The sequence below is a fragment of the Balaenoptera borealis genome (genome assembly GCF_965194805.1).
Source record: "Balaenoptera borealis genome assembly, chromosome: 2".
NCBI classification, from domain to species: domain Eukaryota; kingdom Metazoa; phylum Chordata; class Mammalia; order Artiodactyla; family Balaenopteridae; genus Balaenoptera; species Balaenoptera borealis.
Window position 1 is genome coordinate 175675793 of NC_138867.1, and position 23881 is coordinate 175699673.

Below are 23881 nucleotides of genomic sequence, written 5' to 3' on the forward strand. Positions count from 1 at the left end.
TAGAACGAGTGCAGACGCGTCACCTGCCCCTGCACAGTCCTCCCTTCCGGAAGCCTCTGCAGTGGTCTGAGCCCTGAGGCACCGCAGGCTGGCGGGCGAGGCCGCTGCCTCGGAGGTGTGGATTGCATGCGTAGCCCCAATCCTGAGAGGAAAAGAGCAGAGCGTGCTCTCACGTGTGACACGAGCCAGCCTGAACACACCCCTTCCACCCTGGCAGCATCAGGGACGAGCTGTGGCTTCCAAAATTCTCTTCATCCCCAGACCTGGACCCGGCAAGGGCCTGATGCCCGCACGCCCAGGCATCCATCGTCAGACAAAGTGGCCGCACTTGGTTTTGAGGAAGCTGCGTTTGATGGGCTGGATGGGAAGGAAGATTAGAGCACGGAAGGCACTCTGGTTCTGAGCACCAGGATGAAGGAAAATGTTGTCTCAGGACTGGAGGGCGGTAGCTGTGCCTTTGGTCCCTCTGTCCCATCTCCAATCTCTCCAGAAGGTGAAGGCAGCCTTAGTCCCCGAAGAGGGGTGCAGGCATGGGGGTTGGGGTTTAGTCAGGGTGGCCCTGAACTGGGGCTGTGTGGTCAGGGTCCCTACTGCTCTGGTAACTAGGCCGGAGAGAAAGCCAAGGCTGGAAAAGTTGCCAGGGGGACATGGCCCTAGAAGGCTGGGGAATCAGAGCGACAGCCTCAGAGGCGTGGGCCGGGCGGGAAAGGATAAAAATGGAGCCGGGCACCTGCCCGCCTTGTGCCAGCCAACACTTTCCCTGCCCCTCCACTGGCCCACAGGCCACCAGCTGGCCCATTGTCCCCAGTGAGAAATCAGACACTGGAGGGGGGCTCCCATGTGGCAGGAGCTCACTGATGCAAGGCCGCCCGGTAGGGACTGCCAGGGGAGAGCCACCCCGTGCTGGGCCGGGCAAGGCGAGAAGGGGGGGCGGCAGAGAGAGGATCCCTCACCGCACAGCAGTCAGGGCTCCTCCTGGGCCGTTGGCAGGGGGCAGCGCGTGGGGCCTGCGAACAGGAGATAAAGAGTTCAGGCAGAGGGTTTTCTCTCACTAACCGTGGATTTGTGTGTTTGTTCAGCTGGTGGCTCTGATAAGCCCCATTCTGCTAGATAAAAGCCAAGCAGCCATGAGGCGGGGCCTGGGGAGGGGTGTCCTAAAGGGGCCTGCCTTCTTCTGTCCCGAGGCCTGGGGTTATCCCCTTCCTTCCCTAGGGAGCCCAGACAGGGAAAGGACTCAGGCGCTGGGGTGCCATGCTCCCTGATGTGCCAGCCTGGGGTGCAGCTCCTGATCCCCTGGCCCTAGACCGGAGGGCACAGCTCCCCAGAGGGCGCCTCGTTTAAGAAAGCTGGCCAGGCTGCCTCCCGCCTCTGGGTGGGGAGGGCATCTCCTTGCCCTCCCCAGAAGCCTGCCCGCCACAGTCCCAGTGGCCTCTCTGGGCCCTGCAGCCACTGACCGGGCTCCTGGCAGCCCCCTTCCCCTGTCTGCCCAAGGTGTGCCCCCCAAGCTACCTGGGTGGACAAGGGCCTGCCCCCATCATGCCCCTTACTGTCCCGAGGACCCCGTCACCTCGTCGGGGCAGGGCTTTACTCGGTACACTGTCTGAGGGCCCTGGGCCTGCGGATGGCCCGTGGGGGGCCTCAGCCACGTTGAGTGGGCCCTAGCCTCGGCCCTCCCTGTCCGTTGCACTTGGCATCGGCCTGGAGGGTGAAGGGGGTGCTGCCTGAGCGGGATGGTGGGGCCCCGGCCACAGCTGCCCCTGCTGCAGGGCTGGCTCTCGTGCCTCTGAGCCCGGGTCCAGATTTCTAGTGTCTCTGCCTTTTGTCCTGGAGCTGAGCTGAGCGTGCCGTGGGGCCGGCGGCGGTGGCATTGCGGGGATGCTGGCTGGGGCCGCCAGCCGTAAGATGGCTGCCAAGGGCTAAAATGGCTGCCAGCAGCGCCCGGAGCACCGCCCGCAGGCGCGTGGCAGCGGGCCTTGCCTGCGCCGGATCCTCACTCCTGCTTTCTCCCTTACATGGAGATAATAGTAATAGCAGCAGTAATGTTTCAGGGCAGTGTCCTGGTTTAGAAGGATTTCCTGTCTGTCGCGCTCTCCTGGAGCCCCATTTGTCTCTGCCTCTGTCGCTGGCCCACCTCCATCTCTTTGTCGGGTTCTCTCGTCTTTCTGTCCCTGGGCTGGGTGTGCGCATGCGTGCGGCTTTCTGTCTCCACCTGGCCATTTTGGAAGAGGCGGGACCTGTCTCGTTGAGTAGCCTCGTCCATTTCCTGCTACTCCGCTGTCTCTGGCCCGGAGGGCTCCGTGGGGACTGCGTTGGTCCTGGGACAGGTGCGGTCAATAGCAGGGACCCCTCGGCAGCAAAGCCTTGACTGTGTGCCCCTCGCCGGGCTCTACGCGCAGGTGCTGCAGCTGTGCTCTTCCTGAGCTACGAATCTGGGAAAGGACGGCCCTGAGCGACATCAGGCTCAGGGCCCCGGTCCAAGGAGGCCCTCAGGTGGGCTGCCTACTGCCTCAGTCCCCTTGCCTGCCCCCTCCTGCACCGGCTGGGGCTTGACTCAGACCCAGAGAGTCGGGAATGAGCTGAGGTGAGAGAGGAACAGGAAAACTCACATCCACAGAGAGGTTGCCCTCCCAGGAGCGTGGGAGGAAGTCCTGTGGGCTCGCTCCAGAGCAGAGTGCCACTAGCAAAGAAGTGGCCTGGCGTGGGATTCGCCACCCCTAAACACACCGCAGGGGTGCGTGCAGAGGGAGGTGTGGAAGGACACGCCCCAAACACAAGGGGGTAAGGGGCCCTGTTAGCACTTAGAAAGCTCCATTTTCTTGATTTGTGACTAGATTTATTACTACTGTATTTTTTAGAATTAAAAAAAAAAAAAAGTGAAACGAGATAAAGGATGGGGAAAGTGGAGGCTGAAACCATCCTGGGGGCAGTCTGTTTTTTTTCCCACCGGCCCCAGTGAGGCAGGAGGCCAGGAACTTGGTCGAGCCGCAGTAGGACCTGGGCTCTGAAAAGGCTACTAACTCTTCTGCCCACCAGCCCCAGCACCCAGGGCTCTTCCTTCCTTCCCAAGTGGCTGCAGGGTCCCCCCACTTCTATCTCTCGGGCCCATGTCACTCTTCAGGAACCTCCTTGCTGGTCACTCCCCAACGTGAGCAGCTCAACTGTGAGGCCAGTGGAGGATGGACACCCTGGTGAGCCGGCTGATTGTGAGGTGGTGGGCGAGGGTGGTGGAGGCAGGGTTACTCCAAAGAGTCGGGCAAAGCCCTGGCCAGTACCAGGGCCCGGTTTCCTGAGGCCACCCCCTGTGGTCCCCCTGTGAGAAGCTGATTCTTTACCCAATGCCTGCCTTTCCCCTGCCCCACAACCTGCCCTGGCCCCCCTCTGCCACCCTCTCACCAGCTGTCGTGCCCAGGCAAGCATTCTGGAGGTCCCCGTTGTGCCCCTGGCACACAAAGCTTTGAGGACCTGGGGGGCAGGGGCGGGGGGCTTTCCCAAGCTCAGCAAAATATTCACACACACACTCCACCCTGCCCCCAGCCCTCTGTGAGCTCCCACCGCACAATGGGCCCTTGTCTCGGGGCTCCCTCCGAGCAGCTGTGGCACTGGGGCATGAGACAGCCCAGACAGGCTGGCACAGAGCAGGCGACAGCGTCAAGGCAACCCCCCCGCCCCCCGCCCCGTGTTGCCAGGCACTGCCCGTAAGCATAAAGGTGAGGTGGGGGCGGCGTGGGCAGACGGGAACGGCTCTAATTAATGAAGGGAGGGAAGGGGCTGCTCCTCTGGAGCTTGAGCTGGGTAGAGAATGGGGGGCCCTTGGGTCCATCCCAGCTGTGCAAAGAGACAGTCGCTGGCTTCTCCCCTGGGCACCTCCTTGCCCTGACTCTCAGCCAGTGCGTTCACTCGTGGGCAACTTGCCCCCAGGGCACATCAGGCAGTGCTTGGAGACCGGAGTTTTGGTTGTCACAACTGGGGTGCTACTGGCATCTAGTGGGGGGTGGAGGCTAGAGATGCTGCCAGACACCCTGCAGAACCCAGGATAGCCCCACCACCACGGCGGTAGCAGTTCCTCCTCTCCCTGGTCTCCTTGGGCTGCTCAGGGAGGGAAGGGGAGTGAAGGTGTTTATAAGGCTGAGGGGCAGCGGCTTGCCTGGTGTTTGTGGAGCACTTTGGTTTTGACCCATCCCCACCCTTTGTGTCTCCTGCAGAATCCGGACAATCAGATAGTTCAAACCAGCAAGGAGATGCGGACATCAAACCACTGCCCAACGGTCAGTGCCCCCTGCCCCCTTGCCTATACCCAGCCTCCCTGGCCTGCTGTGCCCACCACGTCCTCCCCACACCCTTCTCTGCTCTCCCCGGCCAGGGCAGGCCTGCCCCTGCCATTCCCCTTCACTCGGCTGTTGAACTTGGGCTGCTATTCAGAGGGGGAGGGCACTCATCGGTAGCACACCCTAACTTCCAGGGAGATCTGAGACCCCTGAGGGCCAGCCTGGGGCTGGGACATGGGGCATGGGATGGAGCAAGTTGAGGGTGGGGAGAGCTTTGGGGAAACAGGCAGACATCCCCTCCTGGCCTTGCCTCCACTCACTCACTTGCCCTTTTCCCTCCTCAGGGCACTTAAGTTTCCAGGACTGTTTTGTGACTTCCGGGGTCTGGAATGTGACGGAGCTGGTGAGAGTATCACAGAGTGAGTCCTTCCTTCTGGGCCAGGGCTGAGTCAGCAGGGATCGGGGGGGGGGGGGGGGGGGAAGCGGTGGGACTTGGACCCCACGTAGCCCCCCCACTGATGGGGTCTTGGTTGGGGAGGGGGCAGACAGGTTTCCTGGGACACTCTCGGCCTCAATGGCACGGGGCTGGGTGGAATGGAGGCGTCCAGAGAGCCCCACCTCTAACCTCCATTGCTTTGGAGGAAAAAAAATCGTAACCAAGGACTCTTCCCAACAACCTCCGGCCAGGAGGAGGTTTCCTCAGCAGCCTTCACAGTGAACTCACCCCAGGGCTTCATGGGGAGCTGCTCATGGCAACAAAACAGGCGCCCACACTTTCCACACCTCATCACACTCTCCCTTCTTCCCAGCTCCTGTTGCGACAGCATCAGGGCCCAACTTCTCGCTGGCAGACCTGGAGAGTCCCAGCTACTACAATATAAACCAGGTGACCCTGGGGCGGCGGTCCATCACCTCCCCTCCTTCCACCAGGTGAGCCCCGCACCCCGGCCTTCCCCCAGCCCCCCAGGCATCTCAGGCGCTTTGGGCAGCCGTACCACTGTGGCCTGGGTGCTTCAGAACGTCATCCTTTGTTGAGGGCACTGGCTCCAGAGCTGGGGCTCACTGTGTTCCCCAACCCCTGAGCTTCCTGCTTTGTGCTGACACAGGCACTCGGCCTTGGGGACACAAACTCAAACAAGGCATGGCTTTGCCTAGAAGGTGCTCCCTGTGGGCACTGGAGAAGGCCCCTCTCTTGGGGATGCGACATTTGAGCCCAGGGGTCTGGTACAGGCATGGGGTGGACGCTCCAGGTAGAGAGAGCAGCCTTCAACCTGGCCAAGGCTGGGCGGGCTGGCGGGACTATCCCACGGAGGACTTCAGAGGCCAGAGGAGGGTGTTTAGGGCTTACAGTCCACTGACGGGTTTTAAGTAGAAGATGCTGGGGATATGTGTTCTAGAAAGTACTTCTGGAAGAAGCTAGAGGCTATCCCAGCAGGTCGGAGGGGAGGAGGGCCTGAGTCAGATGGGGGATTGGCCTGAGAGGGAGAGATGGAGTTGAGAGATATTTGGGAGGTAGATATAGTAGGCCCTGGTCAGGGCCAGTCACGCAGGGCAAGGTGGGATACTGTCCCTTTTTAAAAAAAACCTTGGACATTTTGGTTCATTGTGAGGTTTAGGCATTCATTTTGATATGTTAGGATATTGCATTAAAATGTTATGATGTTTTCATGTTTAATCATATTTTAATATAAAATAACATAATGTCACGATGACTGAGTTTTGTGTCACCCCCTGGTGTTCTTGTCCCTGGCCAGTGCCTCACACGCCTCGCCCTAGCCGTGGGAGCTGATGGGAAGTAGAAGGTGGGGCTGAGGAAGCAGCTGAGGGTTTTGCCCACTTCTTTGACTTGGGCAGCTCCGTAGTTGATGGATGGTATTGTGACTGAGAAGGGGCTCAAGGAGGAGGAGTGGGTGGGCTGGGCCCAAGGGGCTCTCGGTCTGGCCTTGGGGGGTGGGCACACAGCGAGTGCCCTGAAGCCCTGCCGACAGCGGGCCCCCACCCCCCACGCGGAAGACTGTCAGTGCAGGCTTCCTCGGCCTGAGTACCGGTACCTCAGCTCGTCCTTGGCCCACCTGACCCCTTTCCTCCTTCCCCAGCACCACCAAGCGCCCCAAGTCCATCGATGACAGCGAGATGGAGAGCCCTGTCGACGACGTCTTCTATCCTGGCACAGGCCGCTCCCCAGCAGCTGGCAGCAGCCAGTCCAGCGGGTGGCCCAACGATGTGGATGCAGGTATGGGCGCCACGAGGCCCGACCTGGAGCAGGGGCAGCATGGAGCCTCCTCTTCCCCCTCAGTTTACCTGGCAAACCTCCCACCGTTCCTCCTGCTGTTGGTGGCACTGCCTGTCTTTTCACCTCCTGATCTTCCAGAGGAGGGCGGACCAGGAGAGCAGAGGCGAGCAGCTGGGTTGTTCCTGAGTGGGCAGTAGGGCCCCCAGATGTGGCAGAAGGAAAGCAGAGGCCCCGACGCTGAGCCTCTGGTGCCCTGCAGGGGGGCGTGGCCTCCTCCTCAGAGCCCCCTCATCCTCCTTCTCTTGGGATTTCTTTAGAGAGGTTGCCTCAGTTCTGCGGTCTTCATGGTTTTTTAAAGCCATTTCTCAAACTGGGCTCTCTTGACATTTGGGGCCGCGGTATTCTCTGTAACGGGGCCATTTTGTGCCCTGTAGGGTGTCGAGCAACGGCCCTGACCTCCACCCACTAGATGCCAGTAGCAAACCTCCTCAGCAGGTGTGATGACCGAAAATGTCTCCGGACATTGCTGAATGTCCCCTGGGAGGGGACAGGACCTTCCTAGGTTGAGGACCGCTGGTCTAAAGGGCCCACCTTCACAGAGAGGAGCAGAGCCTGGTAAAGAGGGAGCAGAATTGTTTTCAGGCCTCCCAGTCCTCTCTGACCACACCCTTGCTGGTGAATACGCCCACCTTCACCTCCAGTCTTGACAGGAGGTGTGGGCACACCTGGAGAGCCCAGGTGGGATAGAGGGGGGCTGTGTGCGTGTATGTATTGCACAGGTGTGTATAAGGAGGCTGCCTGCAGGACGCTTGTGCCGGACACATTGTTGGTGCAGCCTGTGTGTGTCCTCAAAGTATGGGTGTCTTGGGAGCAGGTAGTGCAGGCCTCTGTGTACGGGATGCGCATGAGGTGTGTCTGCGTCGGTCAGGCCTGGGGACAGGGGCCTTGTTCTCTGACGCAGGAAGATGAGGGTCTACCTGATGGTGTTTTGCTTGGTATTTTCCAGATGTCCCCCTACTGGGAAGGGCCAGGTGGATGGGCAGGGGCCAGGGCTGGGGGAGAAGCAAGACTAAAGGGCAAGGGGGTGCTTCTGCTTTCCTGCTGCCCCAGATGCAACCTCTGGCTTCTGCTCTCAGCAACCTGGGAGGAAGAGAGGACTCACCTCCAGGCCTTGGGCTGAGGGAGAGGGTTAGACCACCAGCAGGGTTCACCTGTGCCGGACAGCGCTCCGGCACGGCTCTGGGTGCCCCTCCCAGGGTGTGGTGGCCAGCGGGGGCCCGGGCCAGCACAGCACAGATGCTTCCCTGGGGGGAACCTCTGGAGGTGCAGAAAGAAGGGGTTGAGAAGGCCCCGAAGACTCCCCAGCTAGGGCCTCCGTGAAGTGTTTCCTCCAGGACCGGTGTGCCTTGAGGGCCACGTCCACTGCTGGCTCCTGAGGCATGGGCCCCCAGGTCCCTCTGCGCAGACCTGGTTCCCGAGGAGCCCTCCCCTCCGCGGTTCCCTGTCTCTCCTTTCTTGGCTGCCTGCTGTCGAGCCTGCCATTTCCGCTCCTTCCAGCAGCCTTGCCACGCACGGCCCCAGCATCCTCCTTGCAGCACCCCCAGCCCCCTCGCCTTCCCCCCTTTTCCTCTGTACTCATCCCCTCCTCCCACCAACCCTGTGCTGTTTTCCTGCTCTGGGACAAGTCACCAATTAAGCAGCCCAGCTGCAGGACTGGGAACAGCTGGGGAGGCACTGTGCGGCCATGGTGACAGCTGTGCACAGCTGGTGGAGGCGCTCCCCCCACCGTGCCAGCTATCAGGTGGCACACAGCTGCTGCCAGATAACACCTCTGCTGGCGGCTGGGAGCTCACCCTTTCCCCGCCTCTTCCCTCTGTGGTTAAGACAGCTCTTATTTCTGTGTTCTGAAGCCTCCCCCCCAACCCCCCGCCACCCAACACACACACACACCCCACCCAAACCGATTCAACTTGTGTCCCAATGATGGCGGCTCTGGATATCTGCCCTGACTTCACCTTATCCCTCCCAGCCTGGGCACAGCCTCAAGGCTCAGCTGAGGACGGGAGACAACCTCACCTGGCGGACCTGGCCTGGGGGCCCTGCTTTGTGTAGCATCTAGGATGTCATGCCCACTGGGCACAGAGATGACCTTGATTGGCAACATCAGGCTCTTAGAGGCAGAGCTCAAATGGGGTATTCTCTGTGTCCCTGTCTCCTGCTGAATGTCACCCCATCTCTGGTACCGGGAGCCGAGCGAAGCCCTGGAATTACCCATGCTCTGACAGTCCGGCCTTTGGGTCCCCTGACTGAGGGAGTCCTTTCCTGTCTAGCTGTAACCCCAGCACCCGCCCAGGCCCTCCAGCCTCCTCCCTGCTCTCTTGTCAGATGCTGTTTCTCCATGGTGGTCCTTCCCCAGGGCCAATGGCTGTGCTTTCCCTTCCCGTAAGGAGCTCTGGTTTCTTCCCATCAGAACCTCCCAGAGCCCAGGGCCCGCGCTGCGCAGGAGCTTAGTTCCCTGACCAGCGATCAAAACCGCGCCCTCACCCCCACCCCACCCCGCGTGGAAGCGCGGGAGTCCTAAACCACTGGACCGCCAGGGAAGTCCCTGGGCCGGCTCACTCTGAAGCTGCTCTCCCGGGCTCCTCCTGCACACCTTCCCTGCCCTCTGACCCTGCATCCCCCCTTTTACCCTGTTCCCCTTGAGCTCCTTATCTGCTTGTCAGGGGGCAAGACGGGCCCCCTTGCTCACTCCCTGCCCAGTGCACCGAAGGGCCTTATTTTCCTCTCCTGTCAGCAGCACCCACGGGCAGGATGGTCTGCACACGGCCTGAGAAACAGAGCCACAGTCAGGCAAAGGAGGCAGGAGGGAGCCTGGTGGGGGAAGGGGCAGCCGGGAGGGGGCCGAGGAGAGAAGGAGTGAGCTGCTGGCTTCCCACCTTCCCCTGCTCCCTCCCCAGCCCAGCTAAACCTGCCCTGTGTTGCTGATTCCTCCCCCCAGGCCCGGCTTCTCTAAAGAAGTCAGGAAAGCTGGACTTCTGCAGTGCCCTCTCCTCTCAGGGCAGCTCCCCGCGCATGGCTTTCACTCACCACCCGCTGCCTGTGCTTGCTGGAGTCAGACCAGGTGAGAAATGGAGGGCCCGGAGGGGGGCAGTGGGGGTGGCAGAGGAGCCCAGATGGGCAACTGGCCAGGCAGAGGGGCCAGGGCCGACCCTGAGTGACAGCCCCAAGCTCTCTGAATGGGCCATGGTATGGCAGTGGGTGGGCATGGGAACGGGCCCTCCCTCCGCAGCAGCGCCTCCTCCAGACCCAGACCAGCCCTTGGGCCTCCTCACCTTGTTCCCCAGCACTCTCCCACTTGCTTCTCACACCCCCTGTGCATGATGCATGCTTGTGCGCTGTGTGTGCACGTGAGTGTGTGTGTGTGCTTGTGTGCGTGTGCAGGTGCTGTGTACATGCGTCGGATGCACGTGTGCTCGTGTGTGTGCTGTGTGTGGCACAGGCCTGTCCTGAGGCTTCCTCCCACTTAGCCCTGACTGCAGAAGCCTCAGGCCCATTCCTGCCCGGTTCTCCTGTCCTCCCTCCAGCTGCGGGGGCGGATAGCACAGGCTTCTCCCCCTGCCCTCCTTTCGGCTCTTCTCTCTCAGCTCCTCACAGAGCCCGGGGTCTGTTCTCCCAGCACCAGCCCAGGCTGGTGTGAGCGCAGGTTGAGAAGAGTACTCCTAGGAGCCCAGGCTCCCTTCTCGAGGCCTCCCTGCTCTTTTCCAGAAGTGAAGGGCTGGGCCAAGGGGAAGGTGGTACCTGGGCTGCTCTTCAGGGAAAGGAGCTGGCCCTGCTGCCTTGGGAGCTCTTTTGCTTCAGTCTCCCGGAGAGAGCGCTTGGGGGCAGGATGCCTCCGTGTTCTGGAGGGGGTGGAACCAGGCAGGAAGCTGTGGAGGCTGTCCTCACCCGGCTGCTCTCTCACTTGCCTCTTCCCTCTCTTGGCACCTGTCTGGCAGAAAGAGGCCTGGAGTTTTTCTGAACGCTGCCCCGTGTCCACCCGCTGTCTCCTGGGCCCTCCTATAGGACCCGGAGAACACTGAGGTTTACCCTCCTGGCTTCTTCCTCAGGGCCTCCTGGCTGGGAGCCCAGAGGCAGCCAGCAGCGGGGCAGGGCGTGGTGGCCGCAAGGTGGGGGCGGGGAGCCCAGGCCCTCTGCACAGGCAGCGGGAGGGCAGCAGGCCCTGCTCGACTCAGCTTTTATGAACTCCAGAGAGAAGCCAAGTTTCTTCAGGCCCCTAATGAAACTGAGAGCAAGAGGGAGCTGATTGGAAACAGACAGGAGGGGGAGGACTTGGCCGGGGAAGAGCTGGGGCCTGCTCCAGGGTGGGAGTTGTGCGTTCGAGGACGTGTGTGCGAGCGATGGGGCTGAGCACAGAAGAATGTGGCCTGGGCAGCAGCAGCCAGGTGCACACCCACCCGCACGCAGGAGATGTGTGTGCGCACTGCAGGGGCCCCTCTTGCACTGGCGCAGGGCTGTGTGTTTATCTGGAGCCCCGCGGAACCATCTGTCTCCTCATCAAGGCTCCCACCCAGGCCCTGGACCGGGGTGAGGTGAGTGAGGCACTCACCTCGGTGCAAAATGTCAGGGAGCCCCTAAAACCTCAGTCATCAAGATAAATTTTATTTTAATGCAATATTTCTAAAAATTAAAACTATTGCAAAAAATATACGATGAGCAAATATCAATATTTTAAATAAAAGATAGGACTGACCCTGTGCTTGCATGACCCTCACTTACCTCACTCTAACTCTGGCCCTGGTTCCAATCAAACTTTATTTACAAAGATAAGCAGCTGGTCTGTGGGCCCCGGTTTGCCAATTTGACTTTTTAAAATATTGCATTAAAATGTTATTTATCTTGATTTACTGAGTTACTTGGCGCCATCTTAACTTTCACACTAGCGGCCGGTGCCTCGCTCCCCTCACTCTGGTCCCTGCCCTGCTCCTGCCCGTTCTCTGGACCCAAAGTGCTCTGACCAGCAGTTCTCCTTGTCTTCAGTGCCCCCCCCCCCCCACTGCCTCCTAGGCCCTGACGATGCCCTTTTCTTCCTGCCACGTGCATGCAGGGAGCCCACGGGCCACAGCGTCAGCGCTGCACTTCCCCTCCACATCCATCATCCAGCAGTCGAGCCCATACTTCACGCACCCGACCATCCGCTACCACCACCACCATGGGCAGGACTCGCTGAAGGAGTTTGTGCAGTTTGTGTGCTCGGATGGCTCGGGCCAGGCCACCGGACAGGTGAGTCCAGAGGACCCCACGAGCGCCTCTACAGCTCATCTTTGCGTCTGTCTGTCTGTCTCAGGGCTCACAGGGAGAGGGCCCAAAAGCCGGGAGCCCACCTGGGGCTGCAGCAGCAGAGAGCCGGTAGTGCCGAACACCTCGATCTTCTGGGTCTGGGAGTAGGGGTCCACGTATCGGGCCGGGGCCTGTTCGTCATGGTCCAGAGATGAGGGGGCAGTGGCTGGGCCCGCCTTGCTTGGGATTTTTGCCTTCCTTGTGGTCTTTTCTTCTAGCAGGAGTGTACCCATGATCTGTCCAACCCGGGCCCAGGCCCCTTAGCTCCTAACACCCCTCTTAAACCTCAGGGCTGCAGGGATTTGGTAGGTTCTAGACCAAGCTTTCCCACTATTGACACTTGGGGTTCTTCATTCTCTGTTGTGTGGGGACGTCCTGTGCACTGTGGGGCATTGGGCAGCATCCCCGGCCCCCACCCACTCTGTGCCGGCAACACCGCCCCCTCCCCAGCTGTGTTGATCGTGAATGTCTCCAGATTTCAGTGTGCCCTGGGGGCATCACCATCCCCCAGTGAGAAGCCCTTAGTAGAGGGCAGGCCCAGTTCCACAGGGTCTTTCATGAGACTCCTGCTGGCAGGACTCTTAACAAGGGGTTCTCAGGTCAGTCATGGCTCTGGAGTGAAGTCTTCTGCTCCTCAGCCTGGGAGAGAGACTGGCTCCCCATGGAGCCCTGTGGCCCCACTGTCCTCCTCCATCCGCAAGCCCTGGGGCCTGGTCACTGATGAGCAGAAACGCAGAGCCACTCAGCAAAGGAATTATCCCGGACGGCAGTGGGCCAAAGGTGACCCTTCAATGGGACAGTGGTCCTTGTTTAGTCCCTGGGAGACCATTCCAGGTTGGGGCATGGTGGTCTCTAGACCTCTGGGAATGTTCTGGAACTCCAGCAGCATGCTGTGCTATATGAGAAGGCCCAGCTCCTTTCCCCACAGTTGGTCCAGCCTGGAACCCCACTGTGAGAGATCAGATGGGGAGGACACTCAAAGTGCCTTGGTAGGGAAAGACATTTGGAAGCCCATGCCAGAGGCAGCCCAGGGAGAGCAGCGGCCCTCAGCTGCTCAGCCTAGTGATGTCTCAGGGCGCCCTGCGCAGTGCTGGTGTATGGATTTGGGGCAGGGCCATGGCTCGGCCTCCTTGCTCTCGCTGTCTAGGACAGAAGCCAGTCTTCTTCCCTCCCTCCCGCTCTTCTTCCTCTTCCACTTTTCTCATCTTTTTTTCCCCTTTGCCCTGCAAGGGTTTCTTTTGCTGGCTGTGCAGCTCCTTAGCACACTCAGCGCTTTGCCCACCTCTCTGGACAAGCTCTGTCCACTTTCAGGGGCATGGAGGGAAAAGTGGACATGACTCCCAACAGCTTCCGTGCTTCCTTCAGAGATGCTGGCAGAGTCTACGGGAGCTGCCAGCATGTGTGCCAGCCCCCAAGGGGCCTGGGGTCTGGAATATGGGTCAGAGAGGCCAGGAACCCTTCCGTGCCTGCTTCTCACCTAAGGACGCAGCTGGGGTTTGGAATCAAAATGAGAGCCACCTGGGGGACCGACTTAGCCCAAAGAACCGAAGCTAACCCACAGGACCCACAAGAGTGTGGGTCAGTCCATCCCTGGGCATCCTGATGGCCAGGTCTTGAGCCTGTCCCTTGGCTTGATCATTCAAGATCAAGGGCTCAGGAATTTCCTGGAGGTCCAGTGGTTAGGACTCCGTGCTTTCACGACCCAGGGCCCGGGTTCAGTCCCTGGTCGGGGAACTAAGATCCCGCGAGCTGTGTGGCGTGGCCAAAAAATAAATTTAAAAAAGATCAAGGGCTCACTTGGCCTAGACGTTTCTCTTCTCAAGGCAGGTGCTTGCTTGGAGTATACTGCAGACAAAATGCTACCGACAGGGGAGCAAACAGCCCCTCTGGTTAAACAGAGAGTCTAGTTCGGCTGGAGAGCAGTCTCTGTAGGTTTCCTCTTGTGGCCTGTTGTGCCCAAGAGTTGGGGGGTGGAGCTGGAATTCTGCAGTGAGTCTGCTCCATTGGGCCCAGTTTCTGAGAGGAGGCTAGAGATGGCACCACGCTATGGAGGAGGAGAGAGCCGGAGAGAGGCCCTGGGCTCTGCAGCTGACCTGGTGGCAGACAGTGGCGGTACAGGGCTGTGCTTGCTCCATGGCCACCTCCAGAGTAGTAGTTCTCAGTCTTAGCATGTATGAGTCACTTGGAGGCCTCACTAACACACAGGTAGCTGGGCCTCACCTAATTCTGATTCAGCAGTTCTGGTGTGGGACCGAGAATCTGCATTTCCCCCCAAGTTCCCAGGTGATGCTTCTTCTGGTCAGCGGACCCACTTTGAGAACCACTGATCTGGAGACTAGAGGAGTAAGTTCCTAATCTCCTTGAGAATCTGAAGTTATGGACCATCTTTGCAGAAAAATATAGGCATACACAATTTTACAGACAACTTGCAGAATGGTTCCCAGGCACCTCTTAGACCTCAGCATAAGGCCCCGATTGAGAAAACCACATCGGTAAAGGCCAAGGTCAAATGGAGACACCACTTAGAGGACTTGCAAAGGGCAGAAAGAGGATACCCGGTTAGCTGTATTTCTGGCATAGAGAAGAGACTGCCAGGTGAGCACAATGGAGAAGTTGCAGGGCCTGATGGGAGAGTATGACTCTGGGAGGCAGAAAGCCTGGTACTAGCTCAGCCTTGACCACCAGTGCCAGAATGGCCAGGCCCACATCTTCATGTCAGATGAAAGTGAGGAGCTATCCCAGCCCCTAGGTTCCTTCTAAGATCTTAACTCACAGGGTCTTAAGGCACTGCAAAGTCACAAGACCTTGAGATTTTTAAAACCTCAACTTGTACCCCAACCAGAGCTGAGACATCCTAGCCTGGCTGGGACTTGCTTCTAGAAACTGAATGTTGTAAATCAGCAGGTTTCAATGTCTGGCCATATTGGGCTGGGATTTGCTTTATTGGATGGGATTAGTGATTTAGATCCTCCTAGGGAGAGACAGGCTCTGAGGAAGCAGAGGCTGCCCTATGGGAGCAAGGGCCGCCTGGAAAGCCCCCGTGTCCCAGCCCCCCTGGAGCCCAAGCTCAGGACAGCCCAGAGAGAAGAAGTGAGGCTGTGAATCTGTTGGGATCATTCCATTTCCTGCCCTGATGGAAGAATGAGATAGGAACAAGATAGACTGTGGACATGAGGGAAGGCAGTTTCCACTTGTATGTCAGAATCACCCCGCAGAGCCGGAAACCCTTGCCCTCTGGCCCGTGCTGTTGCTTGGAACTGAAAGGTCCATTTCCAAAATGACACCCAGCACAAAGGGTCTTCAGCCCAGGACGCCGATAAGCACTAGAAGCAGCCACTGCTTGCTTTTGTCACGGGCCTCTAAGTGGGCAGGAAAGATCAAGTCAAGGGAACCATTTGGAGGGACAGTGTCAGACCTAGGTGACTGGTCATTGGAGGTGAAGGATGGAGGGTGGGACAGCAGAAATTCAGAAGGGCGTGGCCTGCGCGGGTCACCCATGGGGCTCTCTATGGTTTTAAAGTGCAGCAGGATGGACTAGTTGATTCAACTCAGTCAGTGGGACTTGAGTGCTACATGCTTGGGCCGCACAGAGGTGACGTTCCGCCTGCTTGTCGGGGAGCCTTGGAGGTAGTCTGCTGCAGAGGCTCCAGGGGAGGCCAGGAGTGTCCTGGAAGAACAAGAGACAGAGAGGTGGATGGTGATTCCGGAAATCTGGCTGGTCCCCATGCTGGGGATGGTGTTTTCTGAGCGGGCCTTGAAGGGTGTGAGAAAGGGTATTCTAGAACAGAGGGTTCTGCAGTTAGCAAGTGTGTAGCCCCGACTGCTTAGGCTGTGTTCTGGGAACCCCAGTAGGTTTACAATGGGAAGTACTCATTGCAGGGGGAGGGAGTGTAGGGGCATGAGTGGTGGAAGACCCCATCTGGGCTCTATCACGGCGGCCTTGCGTGCCTGGCCGGGGAGGTGATGTTTTACGTCAGATGTAGTCATAGCTGTGGAAGGTTTTAGGGCATCGGAGAAGTCTGAACTCCTTTGGGTTTGGGAAGAGGGTTAATGAGTCTGTTGGAAAGAATCCGTAGGATCCTAGGAGTTAGACAGACATGACTATGAACTTCAGGCGTTTCCAATTACAGCCGGGTGACTTTTTGGCTAGACCACTTAATCACGAAGAGCCTCAGTGTCCCCTGTGGTGAAAGGGGGAGAGCAGAGCTTCCCTTGCAGCGAGGTTTCTCAGCCACAGCACTGTTGATCTTTGGGCCAACGAGCCGTTGTCCTGGGGGCCGCCCTGTGTGTTGCAGGGGTTGAGCAGCAGCCTCTCAGCCTCCATCCCCAAGCTGTGCTAACCGGAACATCTCCAGACACTGTCAATAGCCAGAGCTGCCCTGAAGCAGGAACCACTGCCTTACGGGGTGGTTGGAGGATTGGACACAACCTGAGTGAAGTGCCTGGTACAGAGCCAGGTGCCAAGGGTGCTGCGCTGATGAGCGCGCTGTCGGCAGAGGGGAGGCCCCCTGGGAGTCTCACTGTCACAGTGAAACCAGTGAAACCAGTAAGGACAGAAGGACGACCTAGCTGGAGACGTCTAGGGGCGGGCCCCACAGGGTCTGCCCTCCACCAGAAGGAGGAGCATAGGAACCTCCCAAGGTCCTAAGCCTGGGTGGCTGGGAGGGCAGAGGTTTGACCCACAGGAGAGGGACCAGTTTAGGATGAAAAGCTGTGGCCTGGCCCCCTTGAGCCCAGGCTGCAGGTGGTCATCGAGGGCACTGCCCAGAGCAGCAGGAGGTATGCAGTCCAGGGAAGCTGTGTCTGCAAGAGGCTGGGGACCTCTGCCCTTCCTTGTGGTTCCTACACCCACCGAAGCCCAAAGGCTGATTGAACACAAGGCCACACGTGGGGCCTGGAGGAGGGAATTGAAGTGTAAGGCACAAGAGGGAATAAAGGACAATTAGTGGATCTGGTGACCAGACATCCCCAGCTTCTGAGGGAAAGCCACTCAGAGAACCTTGTGGGAACCAGAGCTGCCAGCAATGGATTTTCCTCTTGGGCTGTTGTGTAGCGGATAAGCCAGCACCCCACTGTCCTCAGGCCACCAGAGCCCAGGGCATGCTCCCTGCCAGCCCCCCGAGGCCATGACGTGGGGCAGATGCTGGTGGGCCGGTGGCCCTTGGTTGGGTCAGCTGGACCTACCCCAGGGGCCCACGGAGGGGAGGCACGTATGTGTTTTAGGGGGACACAGGAGGTAAGCTGGTACATCTTTCCTGCCATAGGAGAAGGTCTTCAAGAGCGTGAGAGTTCTGAGTGCAGCTGCTTGTACGGCTAGGTGGCATGTTTCGGTACCTAAAACCTGTTCCCTAAGAAATAACAAACCACCCGTCGGACATCCCCCTTCCTCCCTCCCACAACTTCAAAAGAGGACTACAAAAAAAAAAAAAAAAAAAAGAGAGAAACACCTGAGAGACCAAATAGAGGCCTCATGCCCTCACCAACCCTGTGCCCTGGAGGAGAGAATCCCATCCTGCATCATCTTCCGCCGGGAGCGCCCGCTCTCAGGAGCGAGCTGGCGTGGCCGCGCAGGGGAGCGTGTGTCTGTGTGTGATGTGCCTTCATGCGTCACTCTATTTATGTTGTTCGCAGCCCAACGGTAGCGGCCAGGGCAAAGTCCCGGGGTCATTTTTGCTACCACCGCCGCCTCCAGTGGCCAGACCTGTGCCCCTTCCTATGCCTGATTCCAAATCCACCAGCACTGCCCCAGACGGCGCCGCCTTGACTCCTCCATCACCTTGTAAGTGGACGATGAAACCGAAACCACAACGCCCAGCGCCCCCAGCCCATCCAAACAGTCTCCACTGCAAAAAGAAAAGCCCCTCCCGCACTGCCAAAGCCCCCCAGCCCAGAGTGCCACGGAGCCTCCCACCCGGACAAGAGCAGAGCTGAGCCCCCCAACCACGGCCTCCTGGGCCTTAGTTGCACCAGCCAGCACCCCACTAGCCCCCCTGCCCGCCCGCTGCTCCCAGCTGGGGCCCCTGGCCCAGGCCCCTCCGGGGGGCGGGAGAGGGAGCACAGTGGGGCACACAGGCCAGGGGTGCTGGCCAGGGGGGGAGGGGGGAGGGGAGGCACAGCCATGCCATCTTCATGCCTAATTGCTGTTTTTTCATTTTTTGTTTTTTCGTTTTTTGATTTTTTTGTTGTTTCGTTGTGCCCCCCCCCCCCCACACACCAAGAAAATTAAATGTGACCACAAGGCGACGCCACCACCATCCCCTTTTTGCCTTGCCCCCCTCACCTCCATTCTGGGCCCCTCAGGCCTCTAAAGGTGCAGCAGGCCAGCCCCTGATCCCCTCCCCTTCAGCCTTCAGTCTCACATTTGGTTTCTCGTTGTTCCTCTTTTTTTTTCCCCCCCTTCCCATCCCTCTCCCTTCCCTCAATTTCTTCCCCAGGTTGGATGTTCCAAGGACAAGGAAGGGCTCTGGGCCTTGGCTTACTTCATCTCTTTCTCTCTCTCTTTCTTTTTTTTTTTTTTTAAAAACCGATGACAAATTTTGTCAAAGGGAAGAGAAAAATCTGAGTTGAGAGGCCCAAGCTAGACCCGACGACGCTTGAAGGACAGGAGAGGCGGAGGGTGGGCGGCGTGCCGTCTGTGGGACTGTGGGCGGGGGGTGGGCAGCGCTTCGGGCGCTCTGGGGGCTGGCAGGCCGTGGGCCAGGACTTCGGGACAGCGGCGGAAGGGGTGGCCCATCTCACCGCTTTTCTTCGTCTCGCGCTCTCTGTCTCACCTTCTTTTTTCTTGGTTTGAGTTCTTTTCCCCTGTCCATCCTCTTCATGCCATCTTCTCATCTGCATTCGCCACAAGACACGAAGTCATGGTCATGGTCATTGGAGGTGGGCAGGGTGGGAGAGGGGGAGCCAGGCTGCGGGGTGGCTGGGGGCCACTTATGGACAGAATCTGGTGAGCACGGGGTCCCTGGGGTGTATCTGGTGCAGGGAGGGGTGGGGTGGGGGCTCCCAGTTAGCTGTGACACTCCTCATCCTCTCTGGGGGCATCCTTCCTCCTGGGGGTGCAGCGCCAGTCCCCTCCCATAGGGCTCCAGCCAGACAGCCCAAGAAGAGCTCCTGGGTATTTGGCCCATTTGCCCCCCCAGACCCCAGAACAGTTGCCCGTGGTGCCCAAGCCCTGGGGCTCTGCCAGGCCCTCTGGCCTCCTCCTCCTCTTGTACCTCGGGTCCCTGGGAACCGCAGGACCATAGGACCTGGCTCATCCATCAGAGGAGGAGAATGTCTGCCGGGCCTGAGCCTTGCCACCCCTGTGCTTGAGCCAGCAGCCAGCTCCCAGACCCCTCTCTGACCCTGACCCACCCAGCTCAGCCCTCTGTTGGGACCTTTCAAGTTTCCCAAGCCACCGGCCCAGTCCTTGGGCCCAGGGTGGTTAAGTGGTGCAGCACCCAACTAGGCACCCCAGTGGGAGGGGTGGCCTGGCTGAGATGGCCTTCTCCAAGCAGGGTGGGGCCAGTCTGCCAGAACTCCCACCCTCCCAGGCTCCCTCTTCTCCAGACCCAAGAGGGCCAGTAGGAAAGCGAGGGTACTTGCTTCGGGTGCTCTGGGAGGAGGGGTATCCCCGGCCCGGCCTAGTGCCTGTTTAGGGGGCAGACCTGGGTCCATGGGGCCTCAGCTGTAGCCTCCAGGGCCATGAAAGAGGATGGCTGGCTGCAGCGGAGTGCCCGGGGTGGGGGACTGTGCGCTCCCGGTCCAGTGAGAGGACGGGGGGCCCCTCCGGCCTGTCCTTCCCACTGCCAGCTTAAGCCCAGGCAACATGGTCTAACCTAGCCTCTCCCTCTCTCAGCAGTCCCGAAGGGCAGTGCCCGGGCAGGCTCCAGGTCCTCACGGGGTCTCTCCCTCTCTCCCCTGCTCCCCACAGCATTCGCAACGACAGGCGCCGCCTCTGCCAACCGGTTTGTCAGCATCGGACCCCGGGACGGCAACTTTCTGAACATCCCACAGCAGTCTCAGGTAGGAGGCCCTGCCCGCCAGGTGGATGCAGGCAGGGTTGGGGGCATCTTGGTGTCAGGGAGGAGGCAGGGATCCTTGGGGCAGTCCGGGAGAAGAGGCTGGGGCAGGGCTGGAAGGCTCAGGCTTTTGCATGCCCAGCTGAGCCTGCCTCCCCAGGCAGCCCCCAGGCCCCCTGGCTAATCAGCTAATTGGATAATTAGCTCTGACAGCCCTGGCCCTGGGGAAGGCAGCCAAGGACCCAAGGCTAGAGGCGCTCTGGGCCAGGCCTGGTGGAAGCAAAGATGGAAGCAGGAGGCTCCATCCGGAGGAGGACAGGGTCTGCCTTGTTGCTTTCCTCTTGCTCCGGCTGGATGCCCTAGCCCCTGGCCCTCCCCTCTTCCTTGGTTTTGGGTGGGCTGGGTCGGGGGTGGAGGAGGGACAGAGGCGGCCTGGTGGGCCACGTGCCCAGAGACTCTGGCACCGGGGGTAAGGCAGGGCTCAGAGCCGCCCTGGAGGGGCGGCTCCCCCACGTCCTATGAATCCTGTTAGAGGGGAGGCCAGGCTGCTGGAGCCCCCAGTCCTGCTGCCATCTGCCCCCAGTTCTCACAAGGAAATGCCACCCCTCCAGCCTTCCTGCTGGAGGCCCCTGGACCTGGTTTTGCACAGGCATCTTTGCAGCCACATGCACGCAGGCCCTCTCCTCCCTGTGCCTGTCCCCCGGAGGCCGGGAATAGCCTGTAGAGCCCAGGGCCCTCAGGGCACAGGGACCAGCCTCAGGAGCAGGGCAGAAGCAGCGTTTACAGTATGAGGCTTCCGGGGAATGGAGGGGCGGGGAGCATGCAAATATCTTTTCCTTTTGCCCATTTTACAAAAACACACCCTGTGAGCCCAGGGCCTTGGAGGCTTCCTCAGCCCTGGGGCCACCGCCTTCAGCTCCTGCTCCCTCCGTGCTCTGAGGCCCAAGTCCAAAGAAAGTTGGTGGATGGAAGTTTTGTGCGTGTGGTTTAAGGTTTTGTTTTTTTCCCTTTTCCTTTCCCTCCCTAAAAAAAAAAAAAAAAAGAAAGCCAAAAACTTTGTCAAACTTCAAACTTCAGAGCTCCCTAGTGGCAAGGAGGGGAGGGGAGGAGAACTTCAACCCCCTCCAGCTTCCCACCCCCTTTCCCCAGAGTCACGTCTGACCCGTCTGGTTTCCAGGAGCAACCAGACATGATGTAACACCCAGATGAACTTGAACTTGGGGGTGTTGAGAAGAAAAACAATGGCTCCGAGCAGGGGCTGGAGCCAGCCCCCTCCGCTCTGTGCCAGGGAGGCCAAGAGAGCCCTGCTGGTAGAGGGCAGGAGGGGGTGCCAGAGGAAGGGACAGCAGGAGGGCCTCCCCTCCTGGCTCTGGGCTGGCACCAGGCGGCAGGGCTCCAGTGCTCCTGCCTGCCCACCCTCCCTCCCGCTGTCCGCTCTGCAGCTCTGACTGTATATTCGCTTGCTCACTCTCGGGGACCACTGCCACGAGCCCTCCCCATTCACCCCGTTTCCGCTTCCACATGCTTTCCCTTCTTCACTTACTCTGCTCACTTTGCTTGGATGTTGGGGCCAACTCAGAATCTGAGGCAAGTTTGGGAAACAGTTTTTCTTCCCCTTGTTCCTACAAGGAGCCTTGGGCTGGGGCCCTGAGCAGGCAGGTGTGTCTGGGGATGGGGGCTGCGGGGCCGGAGTCGGACAAGCCGAGCCGGGAGCCCTGGGGCCTGGGGGCAGGCAGGCGGCTGCAGCGGGCGCAGGGGGTCCAGTGGGGGGCGGTTTCCACAGTAACCAGTGACTTTAGCTGATCTCTGGAGCACCAGATGGAGAGAGAACAATAGAATGAGGGAAGAAAAGAGAATTTTACCAATTTTGTCATTCCCTGGGCAGCGCTTTTTACTTAGTTTTAATCAATTTTGGACCTGGCTCAGGAAGCAGGGAGGGGTGAGCAGAAAAAGCCGCTCTGTGCTTGGCAGCAGATCCCCCGTTTCTGGGACCCGTGGGGAGGCACGAGGGAGTCCCGTTGGAGTTGTCTTTGTCCCTAACTCCAGGCCTGGAACCAGAGTCTTCCTCCTCTGAGGGGGGTGGGGGCCCTCAATCTGAGGACTGGTGGTTGTCCCCCCTGCCACTGTGCAGCTCAGGAGACCCCAGCGGGGCCAGTCTGGGGCCTCGGCTTGGCCTGCCAAGGGCAGAGGGGCCAAGCAGGTCCTCCCTGTCCTGGTTGTCCCCGGCCTCTTTTCCCTCACAGGAAGGGGGAGGGGCAGGCGCACAGCCAGGGTGATGGTGTAAGGGTTCCGGTGTTGTCTCCCCTTGGGAAGGTGGCGCGGGGATGTGTCCCAGAGAACACTAACACCCGAGCCTGCAGGGACAGGGGGCTCACCCAGGCAGCTCCCCCATTCCTCGGGCCAGGACCAAAGCCTGGGAGCTGGCTGCTGAACCAGCCCTCCCCCAGCCACTCTGAGAATGCCTCAGGCTTGGGTTTCCTCCACACCTTGCTAGGCCCCCATGAGCCTCCATTTGGCCTAAAATCAGTCGATGGGGTTGAACTTTGGGCAGGTGCTCCAGGAGCTCCATCCCAGGAGGGCTCCTCTGTGCATGTTGTCCAGGACATGGCAGGAAGTGTAGTATCTCTGCCCACCCAGTAAATGCTACCAGTGCCCCCAGTCATTGTGGCAACCCCAAACCCCCGTGTTTCCAAATGCCCTCCACCTGCACTATCCAGTGTGGCAGCCACTGGCCACATGCGGCTGTTTAAATTAAATAACTAGAGAAAAATTTAGCCCCTTGGTCGCAGTAGCCATATTTCAAGTGCTTAGAAGCCATGCATTGTTAGTGGCTGCTGCATTGGACAGCACAAATAGAGAGTATTTCCATTGTCCCAGAAAGTTCTAGATGATCTCCGAGGCCCTTTCTATCTTCTTTTTTCCAGTTTTATTGAGATATAATTGACATTTAGCATTGTATAAGTTTAAAGTGTACAACATAATGACTTGACTTACATACATCACGAAATGACTACCACGATAGGTTTAGTAAACATCTATGATCTCATATAACCAAGGCCCTTTCTAACTCTAAAACTTGATGTCTCCATCTCACGGTGGACAATGGCCTGCAGTTCCAAACCAGAGCCTGAGGGCTGTAGGCATAATCTGTGTGACCAGAACAAGTGTTTTAAATATTGGAAAATTTCACATGAAATTGTGGGGACTTTCAAGCTTCTTTTTTTTTTTTCAAATTAATAAATTAATTAATTTATTTTTGGCCGCACCACATGGCATGTGGGATCTTAGTTCCCCGACCAGGGTTCGAACCCGCACCCCCTGCGTTGGAAGCTCAGAGTCTTAACCACTGGACGGCCAGGGAAGCCCCTCAAGCTTCTTTTGAAAATTTGGCTGATCTAGCCACCCTAGGCCCTCACCCTGATGTGGCAGCCTTGGCCACAGCCTTGGAAAGGTGCGGGTGTCCTGGTCACCACAGACCCTGCCTCCCTGTGAACACGCCACACACAGCAGTTAGGAGCATTGAGTGTGAGCTGCCCCCTGCATTTGAGTCCCAGCTTGGCCCTGTGGGCTGTGTGGCCTTGGGCACTTCAGCCACCCTCTCTTCACCTGGCTTCTGTGCAGGGCTGGAGTGAGGATAGAATGAGTCAGCACCAGGTGCATGCTCTGTAGTTAGCTGTGCTTGGCCTCTGCAGATCTGAGTCTGTGACCCAGAGCCGGGGAGAGGCCCCAAGATGCATTTTCAGGGACCACCCCCCACCATTTTGCCCCGAGGGTACCACCAGGCATACCCAGGAACTGTAGACCACAGAGGAGAACCCCCCTGCCCCGCCCCTTGGCCATGAGGTGGGGCCAGAGCCTTTTGTGGAGGGTTCTGCCAGCCAGCCCAGTTCCCAGGGGTCCACCCTAGGTGTGTTTTGTACTGAGTGGCTGCCAGAGCCTGTTTGTGGGAAGGCGGCGCCCCCTGCTGGCACCCTGAGGGAAGCGATGCCCACCCGAGGGAGCCTCAGGTCTTCCCCAGGGCGTGGTGCCCAGGAGGGTAGAAGATCAAA

General features: G+C 59.1%; 1 protein-coding gene across 6 annotated transcripts in view; it reads left to right on the plus strand.

The window, feature by feature from the left end:
• The window catches only part of NFIX (nuclear factor I X), a 96864-nt gene that overhangs the window by 69655 nt on the left and 3328 nt on the right, over window positions 1–23881 (plus strand). For 2 of the 6 annotated variants that reach the window (XM_082379792.1, XM_082379793.1), the window contains exons 3-10: window positions 4203–4265; window positions 4610–4684; window positions 5075–5195; window positions 6362–6498; window positions 9497–9619; window positions 11603–11778; window positions 17467–17614; window positions 19745–19836. In XM_082379792.1, coding sequence (XP_082235918.1) covers window positions 4203–4265; window positions 4610–4684; window positions 5075–5195; window positions 6362–6498; window positions 9497–9619; window positions 11603–11778; window positions 17467–17614; window positions 19745–19836 — 935 coding nt within the window. The remainder of the gene's footprint in view (window positions 1–4202; window positions 4266–4609; window positions 4685–5074; window positions 5196–6361; window positions 6499–9496; window positions 9620–11602; window positions 11779–17466; window positions 17615–19744; window positions 19837–23881) is intronic. The other 4 variants (XM_082379796.1, XM_082379795.1, XM_082379791.1 and 1 more) reach the window with 3 other exon arrangements.